Source organism: Leuciscus leuciscus, assembly GCF_965113295.1.
Source record: "Leuciscus leuciscus genome assembly, chromosome: 5".
Taxonomy (NCBI): domain Eukaryota; kingdom Metazoa; phylum Chordata; class Actinopteri; order Cypriniformes; family Leuciscidae; genus Leuciscus; species Leuciscus leuciscus.
The window spans coordinates 10138618-10158101 of record NC_138729.1 but is presented as its reverse complement, the minus strand read 5'-3'; the positions used below and the strand labels follow the sequence as shown (position 1 = coordinate 10158101).

At 36.4% G+C, this 19484-nt stretch overlaps 1 protein-coding gene across 2 annotated transcripts in view; it reads right to left on the bottom strand.

The window, feature by feature from the left end:
• Positions 1-1100: 1100 nt before the first annotated feature.
• Positions 1101-19484, bottom strand: part of mcama (melanoma cell adhesion molecule a) — a 58124-nt gene continuing 39740 nt past the window's right edge. The window contains exons 3-16 of one of the 2 annotated variants that reach the window (XM_082169094.1): positions 18454-18679; positions 18294-18364; positions 18110-18197; positions 16278-16457; positions 15144-15271; positions 12182-12326; positions 10996-11111; positions 10742-10883; positions 8783-8913; positions 8552-8693; positions 7820-7858; positions 6783-6912; positions 5221-5350; positions 1101-5108 (exon numbers count right to left, since the gene is read on the bottom strand). In XM_082169094.1, the coding sequence (XP_082025220.1) occupies positions 5088-5108; positions 5221-5350; positions 6783-6912; positions 7820-7858; positions 8552-8693; positions 8783-8913; positions 10742-10883; positions 10996-11111; positions 12182-12326; positions 15144-15271; positions 16278-16457; positions 18110-18197; positions 18294-18364; positions 18454-18679 (1689 nt within the window). In that variant the 3' untranslated portion in view covers positions 1101-5087. The remainder of the gene's footprint in view (positions 5109-5220; positions 5351-6782; positions 6913-7819; positions 7859-8551; positions 8694-8782; positions 8914-10741; positions 10884-10995; positions 11112-12181; positions 12327-15143; positions 15272-16277; positions 16458-18109; positions 18198-18293; positions 18365-18453; positions 18680-19484) is intronic. The other variant, XM_082169095.1, reaches the window with a different exon arrangement.

Below are 19484 nucleotides of genomic sequence, written 5' to 3'. Positions count from 1 at the left end.
GTTTGGTTGGTTGGTTGGTCATCACTTTTATTTTGTTGTTGGTTTTTCTATTGTCAGGTTCACTTTCCTTCATGTAAGTCTTTTGAAACGCCCTTTTATTTATTTAATGCGCAAAACAATATACAGACAGGTAGGCTATACAAATAACAATGAGAAACAAAATTAAACAGAAGAGGAAAATGAAGTAGTAGATAGGAGCATATAGAAATGCAATAGTAAATTGAAAATATAAGCAAGTTTTGAGAATAAAAACAGGAAGAGTTTTTAAAAGATTTCAAACAACTCTAATTCCTGCAGACAATTAGACAATTTGATGAATGGTAACTGCCCTTTAACTAAACTAAACTTTGTACATGAGTTTTGTTCAGTAGCCCAAACAAGCAAAAACACTGGATTTTATGAATTCTGTGATGTTTTGTTGTGTTGAACCCCTTTAAATAGTAAATAATTCTTTAAATTACAACAAAGGTATATATATATTTTTTTTAAGTTAGAGTTTAAAAGGACAGCATAACAGAAATGACCCAAATGCACAAAGGCCTCCATAATGTTCGACAAATGAATCCTGATTCAGGACAGCTTGAGCCCTGTGTGTGATTTAAGTCAACTGTAGAGGGCAGCCTTCCTCTATATTTCTTTCATACTTTCCCAATTGAAAACTGTACAAGTCTGGAATATAAATTAGGTTGAATTACATTTCTTTGCTTTGGTGATGTCTTTCAGACAATTCTGATTACTGTTATAAGCAAGTGTTTTTTTTTTTTTTTTTTATCATTTCATTATAACAATTATGTGTCTGGAGGTTTTCAGTCTTATCCGGCACTACAGAATTAAACTCGAAATAACACAGTAATTAAGAAGAATATATTCATTGAGGCTGAATGACGTATGCAAACGTGCCCTTAGTAATCTCAATAACAGATATCATGGAAACTGTGATTTAAATAAAACCTGCCTGATATTTTCGAATGCTTCACTTTAGCAGACAGAGTCTCTTCTTCGGTTGTATTCAGATCTGCTAGAGGAAACACCTGGAGGAAAGACCTGCATCTAAAATGATGTATCAAAATTGAAGGTTTCCAAGAAGCTGGAGACAAACATTGAATGTAACATATCTTTATTTGTATTTTTTTGGGCCAAAATTTATAAAAAAAAAAAAAAAAAAATGCAAGCATCAAACGCATCAAACCACAAGTACTTAATTTACATCCATAAGTGAAATCAAAACATAAAACATTGCGGAACTGTTTTCGAACAATCTACAACGAGAATGATAGTTTGCGCTATTACAACATAGTTTGCTCACAAGGACAGGCAGGAAAAAGGTGCCAGTGTAGTATGCAGAGGTTCGACAGTGTTCTGACAGTCTCAAATGACTCGCACTTATATTTAGAGAGTGTAAATATTATTAAAATGCAACATTTGCACAAATATATAAAAAAAATGCCTGTGTTTCTGTTACATCAATAAATGCAAAGCTTTTTTAAATGAGCAAAATAACAAAAATGGACAACATCAGCCTACTTTTTAGATTTTTTGATGGTATTTAACTATAACATTGAGGCTAAAAGAATGCATGAGCACAGCTATAATCAAATATGAATTGTCCAAGTGTGGTTTAGAATGGCAACAACAGTCCTGAAGATATTAGGTTCAGCTCCCTCGAACACTGATGTAGATAGCATGTGTGTCATGTCCTTTTTGAACAAATGTAAAAGCCAAAGCCATCATGTCAGCCACATTCAACAATATGAAACAAGAAAAACTATGTACATTAGAACAAATCACATTGACGACTGAATGATAGTAACAAAAGTCTAAAACAAAATGATTTAAGGATCCAAAAGTTTTCAGGCTAAACCATACAGCGTATTTTTATAAAACGTATAATTATTCATGGCATTTACGAAAACAACAAAAACGTTCCCCTCACCAAATACAGAGACATGCGCAAAACGAACAAGACAACACAAAGGTTTCAGTGTAACTAACATTGATGTGAAATGAAGACACATTTCCGCAGGCACTGCAGTTGAGGCAAAAACAGAGGGAGCTGCAATTCCCCTCAGCAGTCAAAACACAAAGAGCTACAATTTCCTTCCCTACGACTATTTACAAACAGTAAATGAGCTCTGCAGTAGTTTGAGCTGGACCGTACACACACTATTAAGTGTCAGCTCTGTTTTATTGGCTGAATCCTGGTCATGTTTATCCATTTCCTCGGTTTACTGCCAAGTTGAACGGGGTTTCTTAATATTGTGGAGGGCTGTGTGTACACATCTGTTATCCTCAATGACTTTACGTGGGTTTTTTAAGTAACAGCCTTTGAAATGGAATTTGCATTTTTTTATTTGGTCCATTGGGATTTACTGGAATATCAGAAGACATGGCAAAATTGTCTGTACTGTACATAGAAAACAAAATCAACTTTCACCATATGAAAATCAAATGTTTTTTTGTTTTTTTTTTTCAAAGTATGCATTCTGCGGCATCACGCAAGGATTGCAAAACTAAATCTTTTCTGAACAGAGCTTAGAAAAGCACAAGTGGAACGAATTGGGTCACAAATAGGATCAATAAAACATATTTATAATATATACATTTTTGCGGTCTAAAAACAAGATGTCCACACAGCAGTCTGTATCGCACTGATGGACTGAATTAAATTCAATGGGTAGTGGACACAAACCAGATTAAGGTGAGGGTGTAGGGAAGGTTTAGGGGTTAGTACACATGTTTGTGTACTAACATGTTTGGGTCAAATATGGACCAACCCAACCATTGGTTCAAAGTCCCCCTGTAGTCAATCATTGTATCCCTTAAAACTCATATTCACCAAAATGACATATTTAAGCGTTTTAATGACATATTTAAGAGATCCACTCATTGATGATCACATGTTGGCGTGATTGGTTACAAGGTAGTTTATGACGTCAGAAACGAAGCGATTTCAAACCGCGTTTTTGAGACTGTCTTTGGTTCACTTCAGGTTTAAAGAGAAAATGAATTTGCACATGGTTTGTCTTAAAGCATATTAAAAACACCACATAGATATATAAACAATATTAAAACCTTGATTTTCACCACTGTGGGACTTTAAATTTGTAAATTAAATGTTAAACCCATCGGTTGAGTTTGTCCATATTTCACCCGAACATTGGTTCGAACCCAGCATTTTTATTTTTTTTGAGTGTATTTGTTGTAGTGTTGTGTAAGCAATCAGCACTGTGATTGACATCAGCAATTAAATCTTGACATCACTGTGACTGACATCACTAATGGGATCTATAATCGGCTCTATGGTGGAGTTTTGTGCTGAACTGGTTTTGGGGAAAAAATCAGGCGTCCACTACATAATAGATTTAATCCAGTACGTCATCGCGCTACAGGCTCCAGCGAAGACAGTCCCTCTAAAAAAGACATTGTGTCTCATTCGTTAAACAAGCAGAATGAATTTAGTCTGTAAAAGCATTTTTACATTCAAATCAATGTCAGAATTTGCACGGTTTTGTTGCATTGCCAAAGCTTGAAGCTGTCTACATTAGATGCGCCAAATCCACTTGTCCTGTTGTTGAAACTATCGCAAGGAGTACGTCAGCACTAGAACGGGCCAACCGTTTACTGACGGCGACTCTAAAGCCTCGTTCAGACCGTCAGTCCAAATCTGTGTTTTGTGCAAATCCGATTGAAATCCGACCAGATTTAGCAAGTGTGAACGGCAAAAAATCACATGAAATGCGATCTTTGCAAATCCATTTTTGAGCCACTTTCAAATGTGGTTTGAAATCCTATTCAAATCGCATTTCTGGAAATCCGTTTCAGTCCGACCGCTCTGGTGTGCGTTTCTCGTACAATGATGTAACTCGCTGCTTAACTACAATAGTACGATGCATCATTGAAGAAATCAACTAGCTAGTCACGACTGTTTCCCAAAACTGTATTGTCACAAATTGGTCGTTCAACCACGTTGGTTAATGATGTCACGCACATGGTGGAGTAATAACTACTTTTAATGAATATGTTTGAGATCGAATTAATGCTAGATGTTTTGCTATAAATTACGGACATGGCATCTGAGGACTATTTCTCATTTTTCTCAGTTATTTTGCTTTATTTCCAGATACAATCATAGGCTCGTTCTTACATAGTAGAGCACGTCCGCACATGCGCACTCTTCAAAAACGACGCTTTAAATCTCTTGGCAAACTAAAAGACGTAAATGACAAATATGTAATCTAAATAAAAGATACAGATTGTACTGAATGTCAGCTTGCTTATGTGGCTCAAGATAAGGATTTATTGAGACCACGTCATGCAAACCAGAAACGATGTTTCTAACCACAGATCGAGAGCTGTCGTTCCAACCACACAACTTTGTGATGCTGTTTGCAAATGTTCGTTGGAACGATGGTTTCGGGAAACACGACTCGTTGAACTATGCCGATAACGACGGAACTTGCGACCATAGTTGGCTAACGATGCTTTTTAAACGCAACCCTGATCAGATTTCGCATGGTTTATGTGACTTTCTCACGGAAAAATGGAAACCAGACGTTGTTATAGGAAACATGCAAAAAGTCGCTGCTGAAACATGGTTGTGTTGCAACGATGCTTTTGGGAAACACCCTGAACAGTTATGATTCAAAATGTGGACAGTCAATAATTTTAGATCGGATTCCTATCGGATACACAAATAATCAGATTTGGACTGACAGTGTGAACGTAGCCAAAGCGTTGCATCCTTTGTAGACAGCATCAATGTAGACCGTTTTTTTCAACCATTTTGCTCTTTAATTCATTTTGCTTGTTTTTCAAGGAAAAGGTCCACTGTCTTGAATTGGTCGTTGGTTGAAGAAAAACATTGAAGAACAGTAGAAAATAGAGAACAATCTTCCTTTATGGATCAGCTCGCTTACGTCCCATTTATCCAAGCATGAATACTGCTGCTCACACACGAGATACAAAAGTACAGTCCACTTTATCCAGAAAAGGTGGCTGCTCCACAAGACGGCCTCCAGCTCTTAAGACTTGATGTTGGGTCAGCAGGGAGTAACAGCTTCCATCTTTAGTCGACGACAATCCTCCGTTTATGAGCTAAGGATGTTGTTCTTTATTTCAGGAAAAAGCGCCATATAATATAGTTAAAGGGATGTTCCTGATGGCCATCTCATCTTGATAATTGCTATGTACTTTGAATAAGAGTTAAGTATACATGGTTACCTGGTCATTGAGAGGTTTCTTTTCCCCATTGACGCCCTTCAGTAGGACAGACTCCTCCGTCTTTTTTGCCTTCATCTCTACGACGATGTCATCTTTGCTAGTCTTCTCCTTGGTGCTGTAGGCATTAATGCTGTTGAGATTACACACCAATAACACACCGATACACAAGACTGCACCATTTGGCTGCACAGATGTTTTACTGTACTCAAATGTTATAATAAACACTTAAAAAAGACTTCAGCATATTACCCCAACAAAAAGTTATGTGATCCCATAGTGAAGTCATGTTATTAAAATCTAATGGTTCCTGCTTTAATTTTTGAAAGTTTTTGTATGAATTTCATTCCTAAAATAGTAACATTTGATATGGTTCTATACACTACGTTAGTAAATGCAATAGTAATAATAATACTTCTCCATCTTGGTTCATGTTCATTTCTATGTGCACTAGCATTCAAAAGTTTGTCAGTAAGATATGTTTTGGGGTTTTGAAAGAAATTAATACTTTTATTCAGGAAGGATGCATTGAATTGATAAAAAGTGACAGTAATACATGTTTAATGTTATAAAAGATTTCTGTTTCACATAAATGCTGTTCTTTTGAACTTTCCATTCAAGACTGAAGTAATGACATATTTGCCATCACAGGAATTAATTAGGCCTACATTTTAAAAGATATTAAAATAGAAGACAGTTATTTTAAATTGTTTTATCATTATTTCACACTATTATGTTTTGTACAGTATTTTTGATAAAATAAAAGCGGCCTTGGTGAAGATACTTTTTTCATAAAATTAAAAAAATTGCAGACAACAAACTTTTAAAAGGTAGTTTATACTAATACATATTGAATAGTTCAAGTTGGATAAATTAACATTAATGTAGTATGAACGAACATGAATTAACAATGAACACATATATTTATAAATTACCATTAACCTAGATTAATAAATGCTGTAAAAACATTTAGTTCATGACACCTAATATAAACGAAACCTAATTAAACCATATTATTCAATGTTTTCATGAAACAGTAATAGAGATGCCCAAACTTTTAACTGGTAGTTCATGTGGCATATACCATAAAGTTCACATGGTGGTACTGCAGGATACTTAAAAAAAATACCATGGCATCTTTAGATGCAAAAAACTTGATAATACCATATAAACTTGTATAATAATGCAGGGTTTTTTAGACCCCCAAATATGACCATCCTCATGCAGGACCACTATTGTTAAATGGAGCAATGTATTTTCATGTGTAAAGACCCAATTTTTACAGTAAAAATATTATATTATAAATATGAGTAAAATATTATTTTGGAAATATTTGTATTTATTACATTACACTATTATGATTTTGTTTCTACATACTATAGTACTGTACTGTTTGATTTATTAATGATTTATTTCTTTTTTATTATTTATTTATTTTAAAATGCTAAAAAAATTTTTTACAGTTTTTCTCTAAACTTATCCACAGACCCTCTCGCACTCCAATGCGGTGTACAAATGTATATGAATAAACTGGATAGAATGGGAAAAATATATATATTACATACATTTCTTGTTTGCCTGAGCGTCCACAGGGTAACTTGCCCTTTTTATACAGGAAGTAGAAGACGCTGCCCAGGATGGCCAGCAACAGGATGCTCACAATAATCACCACAATAATCACTCCACTATTATCAACTGCAAAGAGAACAAGAGACGTCAACATTAGCATGACTGGCTGACATATAATAACCAATGAATTATTACCCTTTCAACAAGACTAATTAAGACTAGATGAATTCATGCTGAAATGCAATAAATGTGCTTTCGGGCAAAATACAAAAGTGAAATCCCATACCAGATCATGAAAAGAAAAGAACACTGAAGGGCACGTTACACTGCACTTTTCAACAATGGCTGGAACATTTGGATTCAAAACGTGTGCCACATGACAAGGACGCATGTCCTTGTAAATGAGACGAGTTTGGTATATGAAACATATAATTAAAGTGTTTTAGTAAAATGGAATAAGAGACTCATATTCCTCAGAGTCAAATAAAGAAAATTAAGGAGCGCCATTTAGAGGAAGCGTCATCAAATGCTATAAATAAACACTGAGAGACGACAAACAATTGTCTGGGAATGGATTTTATGAGTTAAATCTACTCAATAAAACAGCAGGCTGCCACCACTATGTTCACCATAATAATTTAACAGTCTGAGTTGCAGCCCAGCACTTCAAAACATTTGTTAATATATTCACATAGAACTAATTATACATTCATCTTGGAAAACATTCAGCGCTAGATCTGCCCCTGCTATCTGAAGTAATGTCTGCTTCAATTTTTGCTAGCTTTTATTATTTTTTTTGCACTATGACTTTTCTTCACACAGAATTTTAAATATGCCCAGAGGCCGACACGAAGAGCCAAGCTAACCGAGCTGCTGTGGAGGCTTCACCATATAAAATCTATGAATTATTCAAGTACATAAGATGATCTTTCATTGTTTGGTTGGGATGGATTTTGTAGGGATTAAATGGACTGGGTGTTGATTTAAAACTTATCATCTGTTATGAACAGAAGATGAAAAAAATAAATGTTACCTGAAGTTTTTCTAGCCGTTGGAGTCTGGGAGAATGGAACTGGGCGAAAACAAAGAACAACATTAACATTTTTGATTCCAAACAGCCAGTATTACCAGTGAAATCAAGCAAGCGACAGTAAAGACATTTATTAAAGACATATCTGTTTTTAACATAAGAAATGCACCAAATCAGCATATTAGAAGGATTTCAGAAAGGTGATGTGACACTGAAGACTGGAGGAATGATGCTGAAAATTTTATATATATATATTATATATATATATATATATATATTAAAATTTTAAATTGTAATAATATTTCACAATAATACTGTTTTTACTGTATTTTTTATCAAATAAATGCAGCCTTGAAGAACAGAAGAGTTCTTCATGACCCCAAACTTTTGAACGGTAGTGTATGTACAAATGTTGATCCCAATAAATGATATTAATCGAAATAGATACCCAAATATTAAATTAAATAATTTTAAATAATAAATCTTTTTTTTTAAACAAAATTAATAATGTATGTATAAAATTGTACATAGTAATCGTATGTATAGATGCATCTACCTATATTAAAATAAATATTACATGTATAACTGTACAATACATTTAATCAATTATATTTAAATACATTGAATGTATAATCAAAAATACTGTATTTAACTAAATTTATCATTTTCATCATTATTAATTATAGTTATTATGTTTCCTGATTTTCAGTGTAAACAAGGAAAATGGACTCTTACTGCTCCTGATGTTGTAGGTCTTGGTCTCTATTCCAAAGTCATTTGTTGAATTGCAGATAGCAACAATGTCAGTGGTAACTTTAAGCATCACAACACTGTGGACTTGCTCCTCCGTCTCTCTTTTAACAACCTCACGCCAGCTCTGAGAGTACAACACACACATACAAGACAAAAGCGTCAATCCAAGCGCTGTGTAACAGGAGCAGAGGACTGAGAGGAAATCTGTGTTACCTGGCTGCCAGTGATGCTCCAGGTGATGGCGGGTCGAGGGAAACCTCTCACCTCACAGCTCAAATTTAACCACCCCCCGACCTTTTCTGTCAGCTCAATCTCCCTCTCCGCATCCTTCATCTGAGGCGCACCTAGAGGAACAGATCCAGTAACAACTTTACATATATACTGCTACTAAATGTACAGCTCTTTTCAGCAGTTTATTATGCCATTTATTATGTTCAATTATATATTTTACATTGTAAAATGCAGTCCTGTTAAGTTCCTGTCTCTATGAAGCCCCTTCTACCGAAAAGTGCAATGTGCTCTCATTGGTCAGCTAGTCCAGTGTGTTGTGATTGGTCAACCGCTTCCAGCGTGTTTCGGAAATGTCACGCCCTTACCATAACTGTGAGTTTCAAGTATTTTTTTACAGTCTATGGTTTCAACACACTGCTAATGCAACTCAACCAGGCCTCGCCAGTTTTTTGCGAATGCCTTGGGCTATCAGGGTTGGGTTAAGGGATGAGGCGAGGACTCAAGATGCAGATATAATGGGCTTTTTATTTAATTGTAAAATTAAGAGAGAAACTACCCCGTAGGGGGGAAATTTGACTGACAGCAGGGCAGGGCTGGGCTGGAAACAGCAAGACAAGGCTTTGCAGGGCTAGACACGATCCCAAGCCATGTACTCAAACAAAACAAGGCACGAACACTCAGCCAATGAGAGCACTCACCAACTGTGTATCCACACAAAACAGGACAACATGAAAGCACACGGTCGATGAAACACATGAGCCACGTGCTACACAGAACAAAACACACACATGGACAGAAGAGTGTACGGCCCGACACTGGAGAGTGAGCAAATGTTCATTCCGTGCGCTTAGCCGCTTACAACAGAAGACAAATACATGGAGCATGAACGTCCGAACCCTGATACAGAACCGAAACCTAACTAGACCGAAGTGCCGGGATCCGAACACCTCGCTCCGCACACAAAACAACTCGCGTGGACGGAAGAGCGCACGGCCCGAGCGAACTCGAAACCGCACACTTACAATGACAAGACAATAGGAGTGTCAGAGCTCTGTTCCCAAACCAAGAATAAACCGACCGAAGTGAAAAAAAAGAAATAAAAGAATTATTTAAATGAGGAATATTTTGCAGTGTACGTTCCCGTAAGAAAACTCAAAACTACAATGGAGGCTTGGAGTGTCTTTGTGCTTTGTTACTTTGTAAAAAAAAAAAAAAATTCATGCTCAAACAGCAAGTTACACACTAACAATATTGATATTTGAAATCAACCCAAACAAACACACCCCTATCTTCATTGCTCCACCTCTAAAGCTCACCCTCCAATCCTAACTGTCCTGCTCCAAGTCGGTCCCGAACCCTGATCGCTGGCATGCGCGGCGAGTGCACTAACAAACAGTAAACACTGCATTCTCTAGCAGTCATCAGTCTGCACAACTCTCACTAGCTGGCCTCTGTTACACACGCAATGCAAGAGTGGATGTCTTTATCGTAGCAGAAGTGCAACAAAATAAGGCTTCACTAAAAATAAAGCGAAGATGATGAACGAACGACAAGAAAGCACAGCAAATTTACATACATACACAAGAGAAAATACAAACAAGAGTTAGTTGTTAGATGTCAAAAGCACAGCAGCTCGAGACAAACCTTTTTTTCTAATATTAACGCGGGTCCCAAAGCTCTTTCCTAATCATATCCCTTCAGTTTCCAGTGATATTCTTATGAGCTTTTCTCTTTTGTAATGTCTCTCAGCCATCTCTCTTTCTACAGTCTTCCTTCAAATCTCCCTCTTGCTCGTTCTCTCTCCTCCACTGTAATATGCCCCCTAATGCTGATTGGCTACACGTTTGTTGTGTCTGGTTGTGTTGGTCCAACCAACTTTCAAACAGCGTTTTTCAAATATCACCTACTCCACCTTTAAATACTTGATGAGCTCTTCCTTACCCTGTACGATGATATGGATAGAACCGCTGGTCAGCAGGCCTGGAAGAGACGGTACAGTCACTTCACAGTCATACTGTCCAGCTGTGTCAAATGTGGCGTCCTGCAGCTGCATTATGTGTCCTCTTCCGACCTCAATCCCTTCCTATACACAAACAAATGCACGCAAACAAATTTTGCGAGGAACAGATGGGGTGAAAAGAATCTCTAAACAGAATGTGGAAGACTAAATGAATGTGTCCAGACTGCAGTGTTACCTTAAACCACACAGTAGTGGTTTCTAAAGACGACAGGGCATTGCAGGTCGCTGTCAGACTCTCTCCTTTCAGCATGATCTCGGAGTCTTTGGGCATCACCACAGCTGGGTCCAGATCTGCACACACAGAGACAAACACATAAACCTGGGCATCTGTGACTGTTACCCGTGGCAGCAAATTAAGCGTTCTGGTTGAGTACCATCTGTAAACGGTCAATAATTGACTGAAAGGAATTATATCAGCTTCATTTAATGAGGGTGAGTAAGTGTTGACAGAATTCATTTTTATTCATATTGCACCAGAAAAACATAATCACTTTATTATTATTATTAATTTATTTTTGAATACTATATATGTATTTTACAATATAAAAGTATATATAAATTTAATAAAAATAAAATAATTCAATAAAGAGTAACTTTTCATTTTTCAACAAAAAGTTCACTGCTAATACATTTGGCTCTTTTACATAAAAAAAAAAAAAATTCTCCTAATTTGTTATTCACTTTGGACTAAAGCATCTGCAAAATTGATAAATGTACACTACAGTGTACACAAAAGTATGGGGATGGTAATATTTTTTTATTTTTTTTTTGAAAGAATTCTCTGATTCTCAAAAGGGCTGCATTTATTTGATCAAAAATACAGTAAAATAGTAATGTTGTGGAATATTATTACAATTTAAAATAACTGTTTTCTATTTGAATATATTTTGAAAAGAAATGTATTCCTGTAATGGGAAATATGAATTTTTAGGACCAATCACTGCAGTCTTTAGTGTTATTTCTTCAGAAATCATTCTAATATGTTGATTTGATGCTCAATAAACATTTCTTATTATTATTATTATTATTATTGAAAGCAGTGCTTAATAGTTTTGTGGAAACCTTTGATAAATAGAAAGTTCAAAAGAACAATATTTATTTGAAATATAATTATATTTTTTGTAACAATGTACAAATCTGCCATGTTTGATCAATGTAATGCATCCTTCCTGAATAAAAGTTTTAATTTCATTAAAAAAATTCAATAAATAATAATAATAATAAAACTTTTTAACAGAATAGGAAATGTTATTCAACATTATTAAGATACTAGTTCTAATGGATGATAATATTATGGTGTGGTGCGCAATTTAGTTCTAGTTTCAAAATCAGGGTGTGTAAAATTGAGAAGCAGAACTCACAGTGCACAGTGAGCTGTAGGGTGTCCACCACATCATGGTTCACTGCATCCAGGTCCAGAGAGTGACATTCATACACATCACTGTCTGCTCGAGACACCTCCTTCAGAACCAGCAGCCCATGATAGGAATCCAGCTCCACATCTGACTGTTATGAGCAGGACACAGAGAACAGTGGGAATGTCTATCATACTGATTAAGATTCCCCTTAAATTATAAATTATCACACTTAAATAGATTTCCATTAAATGATCTTAAGTTTGTTTACAGAATTGCTTCTGGAACACTTCTGTCCTGATTTCTTCAAAGGGAGGGTCTATGGGCGGGTACTTTTTTTTTTTTCAGATCTTTTGATCTAGACAAAATAAGCTTGTGCAATTTGCATGAATACGCAAGGAGACGATAGATAAACATACGGAGAGCAGCTTTTGTTTCTGCTCTAACCGCCCCAAGACCACACCGAACTGTCAGAAAAAGTGTGTTCGAAATCAGGAATGGTGAGAGAACATTGTGCTTGGTAAATTATTCGTCTTTAAACCAAACTTGGGTCTCCAGCCGACAAAGTTTGAATCCCGTCTGGCTAGCCCGCTTCCTATAATGTTTACGCATTAGGTCAGTAGGCGGTCTTTTGTGGCTGTTGAACCGCATTCGACCACATGAGCGTCTACACTACGAAAGCAATCCGGTCAAATGCGTTTTCGACTACCTCTAAGTGGTCAAAAGTGGACAAGCTCAAAACGTTTTAGGCCCCGTTCACACCTGTATTTAGCTTCGTCCACTTGTGAAGCGATTGACCAAAACACATACAGGAAACTCAAAGGAAAAACTTCTCAGTTTTAAGCATATCGTTGTTGTGTAAACGTACCCTAAATCTGTGCGGATGCACGTTTTATAAATGAGGCCCAATGTCATTAAAGCAAATGCATACGTAACCAGGGCTGGACTGGTAATCTGGCATACCGGGCAAATGCCCGGTGGGCCGACGTGCTTTTTGGGCCGATACATCTCATACTTTTTTTTTTTTTTTTACGGCCCATAAAACTCATACATCGGCGGCCCATTCGTTTTGTTTTGTTTAATTGACGGCGCTGGGTTAGTGCCGGTGTAATGCATTGGTCAAAAAAAAAAGTAAGCGTTAGGTTTTTTTTCCACTGACAGACCGGCCCATGAAACGCGTAAATCAGCGGCCCATTGGTTGTTTTCTTGATTGACACTGGGCTGGCCCAATCATATCTTTAAACACATCCCCCTTTGGGCTTTGAGTGAGCGTGCAATGTCAGTGTGTATCTGTCAAAACAGTCTGAGACATGGAGAAGAAACGTAAGGAATGTGCAGAGAAATAGCGTGAAAAATAGATACAGGCCCTTCAAGCAGACGCTGTAAAATGTGTCAAAATATATGTTTTCTGCAGCAGCAGGACCTTCATCAGCTCCCGTGGCTGATGAGGAGGATAGTGAGGAGGATCAGGAGAGAGATGAGAAAGGGTAGAGTCTGCGGTAAGCAGAACTACGTTCAAAACACTTTGGCTATGAGTGTAGGAACCCATTACCCAGTTACGCATTATTTCCACATCTGCATAGTTGACGATTAAAGAAATTTACTAGAAGTTTAAAGAGACGCGTTTTTATCCATGTTTTCCGCCAAAATAAAAGCTTGATGCAGTTTCCGTCAAAAAAAAGATCATGTGCTTATCTCTTTCAAGTTTAGAAATTAGCACAAAACTAATTATGAAAGTTTTCTTTATTTTTCAGTGCATTTGTTTTACAATATATGGCTATTAGGCTACTCTCATGAGATTAATATTATAAATATTATTATGTAGTAGTGTAATATAGACAGACACTGTTACTGTTGCCTTTGGCTTGCTCAGTTGGGGATATTTTGGGGATATTTAATTTAATTTTATCAATCAATAAATTCCTCTTGAAACAAACTTTGTTGTATTATTTTAATTTAATACTGTGAAGCTGCTTTGATACAATCTGTATTGTGAAAAGCGCTATACAAATATACTTGACTTGACATGACTTGACTAAAAGAAGTTTGATTTTTTCTTTGTTTAATTTGCAAACTGAATATGGGTTGGAGCTTTTAATTTCGAACCCTCAAACTGCACCAGATTGATGAATATAACATTAAAATGCACAAAATGTTCTTAGGGGGAGCCTGCCCCCAAACCCCCCTACACACAAAAAAAAAAATGGTTCTTCAGCGGGTCTTTGCGGTGGTTAAGGTGCTATATAGCACCACTACCATTTAAAGAACCTGTTAAGCCCAGTTTGGTTCTTCAGCGGTTCTTTGGGGTGGTTAAGGTGCTATATGGCACCTCTTATGGTTCTACATAGCACCATTTGACAAAGGTAGGTTCTATATGGCACTTAAAGTGGTTCCCCTATGATTACAAGCCAATGAACCACTTTTAGTGCTATTTAGCACCATTTTTGTTTAGAGTGTAGAAGGACTGAGGTCCACCCACCACAGTTTTACCAAAAATCCTGTGAGAAACACTGGTATTGCTATGCCAATGCAGCTTATAGCTTGTTTTTTGGATGCATCACTGTGGAGTATAGTTCAATTGTATTAATAAATTACAATTTTGTACTTATTTCATCTGTTAACTCTCACTCGTTTATACTCACTCATTACATGGCATTAGTGGTTTTAATGAATAGGAGTTGAACAAAAACATATTCAAGGGCGTGCAAAGATGGGTGGTGTTTATGATCATATGTAGTGGGCCAGTCTGGGCCAAAATGCCAGGGCCGATTTTCTGTCCCAGTCCAGCCCTGTACGTAACACTTACATAAAGCTGCAAGTCAGTAATGGGACTGTTCTGTCTGTGCATATCAACCACATTGTCTGAGCTAGACGTCTGCTACGTCCGCTTCTTCTCAATGCTTTACAGCCTCCCATTCAGGAAAAACGGGTCCGAATAAAAAGAGAAAAAAAAAGAGCCTATTCTCACTTGTTCTCGGTTGAAAATGATGGGTGCTGGGGGGTTCCCATCCCCTTGGCAACGGATCTCCACTGTGTCCCCCTCTTTGACCAAGCCCTCAGGCGATTCTTTCCATATCTCCACGCTGCTTGTTGGGTCTATATGACACACGAACATACACAAAGACCAAGGGGCCATGAATCTTAATTCATTCATAAGCATCTTGCCTACGCAAAATAATTCTCACAATCAATTATTTAGCAAAAGCTGACAAAGCAAAGACCTTCACAGCTGTGTCATGACGAACACAACTCAAAGTTTATCATTACCTGTGACGTACTGACGCTATCTGAAATATTAAAAACATGAAACAGGAAAATATGGGTCCTTTCAAATAAAACCATGTTAGACATGTCAAATCTGATGTGATCTTTAAGCCTTGTGTTCGCACAAAGATTTTCATCAGATTCAAATATAGGTTTTGTCCACAATGAAACTGAAAATACTACATGAAATGATCAAATCATTGTCAGTAAAGTCAAAAGTGATGTCTTATATGCAGGGATGTAAAGTGGGATTTTGGACCAATGAGATTTCACAGCACGAGCTATCCAGCACGATGCAACAGATACAGAAACCAAGCAACCAACAAAATGTTGTGTAGCTTGTTTTATATAGAACCTTAAAGGGTTTTGCGTTTCATACATAGAAACTTTTAGGGGTTCCCATCATGTGATCATTTTCTGGATTTAGTTTTAATTTATTTTTCATTTTAATTAAATTGTATTAACTAAACAGCTCATAAACATACTTTATCACTAGTAAAATTTAAATAACTCATTAAACATGAAAGTATTTGTTACATGTATGATCTGTGTTTCCCCCCGTCATTGTGTTTTTGGTTCAGTCCTGTGTCCTAGTGTTATTTCTACGTATTCCTCGTTTCCATGAGCTTTGTTATTTGTTATTCAATCATTTAAGAAAATGTTCCTTATATAGAAACTCTTTGGCATAAAGCGTTCTTTAAAACTGGGTCAAGAATAAAGAAACCTATTGAATATAGAACCCATTGAACCTTTCTTTCTAAGAGTGTGGTTAGAACAAAAATTGGATGTATCGCATTCCATTTCATCAAAAGAAACTCTCAATTATAAAATGACTTACAGTGAACTGTAATATTGATGCCTTTGGACTCGGATGTCCTGACAGCTGCTGGGACAAAGTAGCTGACTTCACAGGAAAAGTGGGCATCTTTGTCTTCCTTGGTCACCTTATAATGCAAATCACTCTGCACTGTATATAGGCCACTGGATTCTCTTGTCACTAGCGTTACCACATTCACCACTGAGAAAACACACACACACACAACCAGACATACATACATACACATTAGTGGCAACTATTTTTCATACTGTACATTACAATGTTGTGATGCCTAAATTAATTTGTAGCATGCAAAGCGATTGATTTCAGCTTTTAGGTTTTTATTTTTAATTCGGACAAGAAAAGAAATTTGGCACAAAATTTTCCATTTATTTATCTGCTATTTCATAGTTAGCCACAACATAAAAAATAATTTGGGCTTATTAGTATTGGCTAGAATTTTAAGATCTGTACATAGTGTTATAGGTTTGGATTAAGTTATTGCATCTTAATGTAAAAGTATTTAATGTAAAATTTTGTGATGTTTGTTAAGTTTCATTTTCACAGACTTTTAGTTTGCTTGTCATTATTTTTCTGTTGTCTTTGTTCACATTCCCCGCCACTTGTTTGTTACCATGAATTAATTTAATCATCACAGCTGTCTGTATTTAAGTTTGTTATCATTGTATACTTAGCGGCTGTTTACATGACATCGTTTTCAACTAAAAATGTAAAACTTTTTATGCGTTTTGACCGTTCATTTACATGACAGCGGCGTTTTTTTTGTTTTTGTTTTTTTTTTGCCTGAAAACGCAAACTTTTGAAAACGGGTTTCAAAGTGCAAGTTTCTGAAAACAGTCTCCGTGTAAACAACAAAAACGCAAATCTCTGAAGACGATGAAGTCATGCACATGCGTATTACGTGTTCAGTCTATAGTGTTTCATCGCCATCTAATGGCCTGGCAGCAGAATACAGCGTTTTTAGTCGTTTTCGCAGATCCATCTGAATGAGGATTGTTTTGACAATGGTGTCTTCTGTACATGGAAAACCCAAAGGAAAAACGTCTCCGTTTTAAGCATATCGTTGTCGTGTAAACGTACCCTTAAGTTCCTGTGTTTCCTCAGTTCATTGTCGGTTATTGTTTGTGTGTAGACACGCTGTTACGTTGTGGATTATCTGAGTTTATTTCTTTATTAAATACATTCGTATTGGAACTTTTTGACTCATCTTCATCTTTTGGACTTTCAAACTTGTGACAGTGTGACAGGCACAATAAGACCAGGAATGTGTTTTTAGAAAATAAATAAGGTCCATTATTTTAAGCTTGTTTTTTTTTTTCTAGATTTTCCATATTTATATACATACCATTCAAAAGTGGCAAGGACACATTAAATTGGTCAAAAGTAACAGTAAAGACTTTTACATTATTTCAAAAGATTTAGATTTCAAATAAATTATGTTCTTTCTGTTTTTAATGTATTTTTATTTAATAAATACAGCCTTGGTGAGCATAAGAGAATTTTTAGGAGAATAGGAAAAACATACAGAATCCAAACTTTTGAACGGTAGTATAAAAATGCATATTAAAATTATATTAATATTAAAACTTAAAATTACTGAATTAGAACTGAATGGTTGCACTTTATTTTACAGCATGTGCACTTATGTGTACTTACAGTGTACTTAAAAAAGTACAAGTTAATATAAAGTACAGTAAGTACATGGGTTAAGGTTAGATTTAGGGGTACACTAGGTTCAGGGTTAGTACCTAGTTATTTCCCAGTTATTGTAATACCTTTAATAAATACACAGTACAGGTATATGGGGAACAGGATACATTAATCTTACTCACATCCATTAGCAGGGTGGATGGGGATGTGATCACGGTACCATGTGATGTTTGGCTTGGGAAAGCCGTCTCTGGTCTCACAAGATGCAATCTAACCAAAGAAGAGATGCGTCAGCTTAAACCCAGCATATATAATGGCTACACACATTACATATGCATACAGGGTGAATTTGAGTCCATGATGTACCTTAGCTGGGGAGTCACTGGACACAGAGACTCCAGAGAGGACACCTTCAACAACAGGAGGCTCTGGAGGATCTGACAACAGCAAGTTAACGTTTATATAAGAAGCAACCATATTAAACCATTTAGTGACGATATTCAACTGACATGAGGAAAAAACTTACCGAAAACCTTCAGGAGAGTCCTTCCCTCTCCATTGCCGGCTGCCAACCCACTGACCTGACAGAAAAACTCTCTCTCATCAGACAGCTTAACGTCCTGAATGATCAGAGTTTCTCCATCACTGTTTGGTTGTACACTGATACGGTCACTGTAGCTCGTGTCCTCATCCACCTTCTGCATGGTCAGATCGCTGTAGGAGATCCTCACCCGATTCCCTTCACGCTCCCGCTGAGGATGATGGAAAATAAAACTTAGCACATGGTCTGTGGATATGACTCGATTCCCTCGTTCTATGTAAGTCTAAGGGGATTTTTTACTCAATCTATTGTCAGCCACGTGAAAGTCTGAGCACTTAAAAAGTAACAGCACACTTCCAGCACAATTAAAGGGTTAAACTCAAAAATCATAATTTACTCACCCTCATATCATTCTAAACCCATAATATCGTTGATCTTTGACACACAAATTTTGTCCATCCATTGAAAATCTGCTAAACCAAAACTTCCACACATTAAAAAGTACAAAAATACATTGTAGAAGTAATTCTTATGAATCGAGCAGTTTAATCCAAGTCTTCTAAAGAGACACGACTGCTTTATATGATGAACAAATTTAATGCAGGCTTTATTCACATATAAACATTGATATGCGTATAGAGCGCATTAAGTGTGGTAAATAGAATCTCACACGCATGACGTGATGTCACACAATACTTTTGAGCTTCCACAGGAACCAATGAAGCTTGTACTCAAGCGTCAAACAAGTATGGTGTAGCTTTGGTTTGCCATATTTGATGTGCTCTAGGTGTGTTGATCAGTTTTCATGTGTGAATAATAGTCTAAATTAAAAGGATAGTTCACCTAAAAAATTGTATTCTGTCGTCATTTTAATTCTGTCCAAACCTGTATGAATTTCTTACTTCAGTTGTACACAAAAGAAGATATTTGAAAGAATGTTGGGAACCAGACAGTTGACGGCATCCATTAACTTCCATAGTATATATTTTTTCCTACTATGGAAGTCAATGGATGCC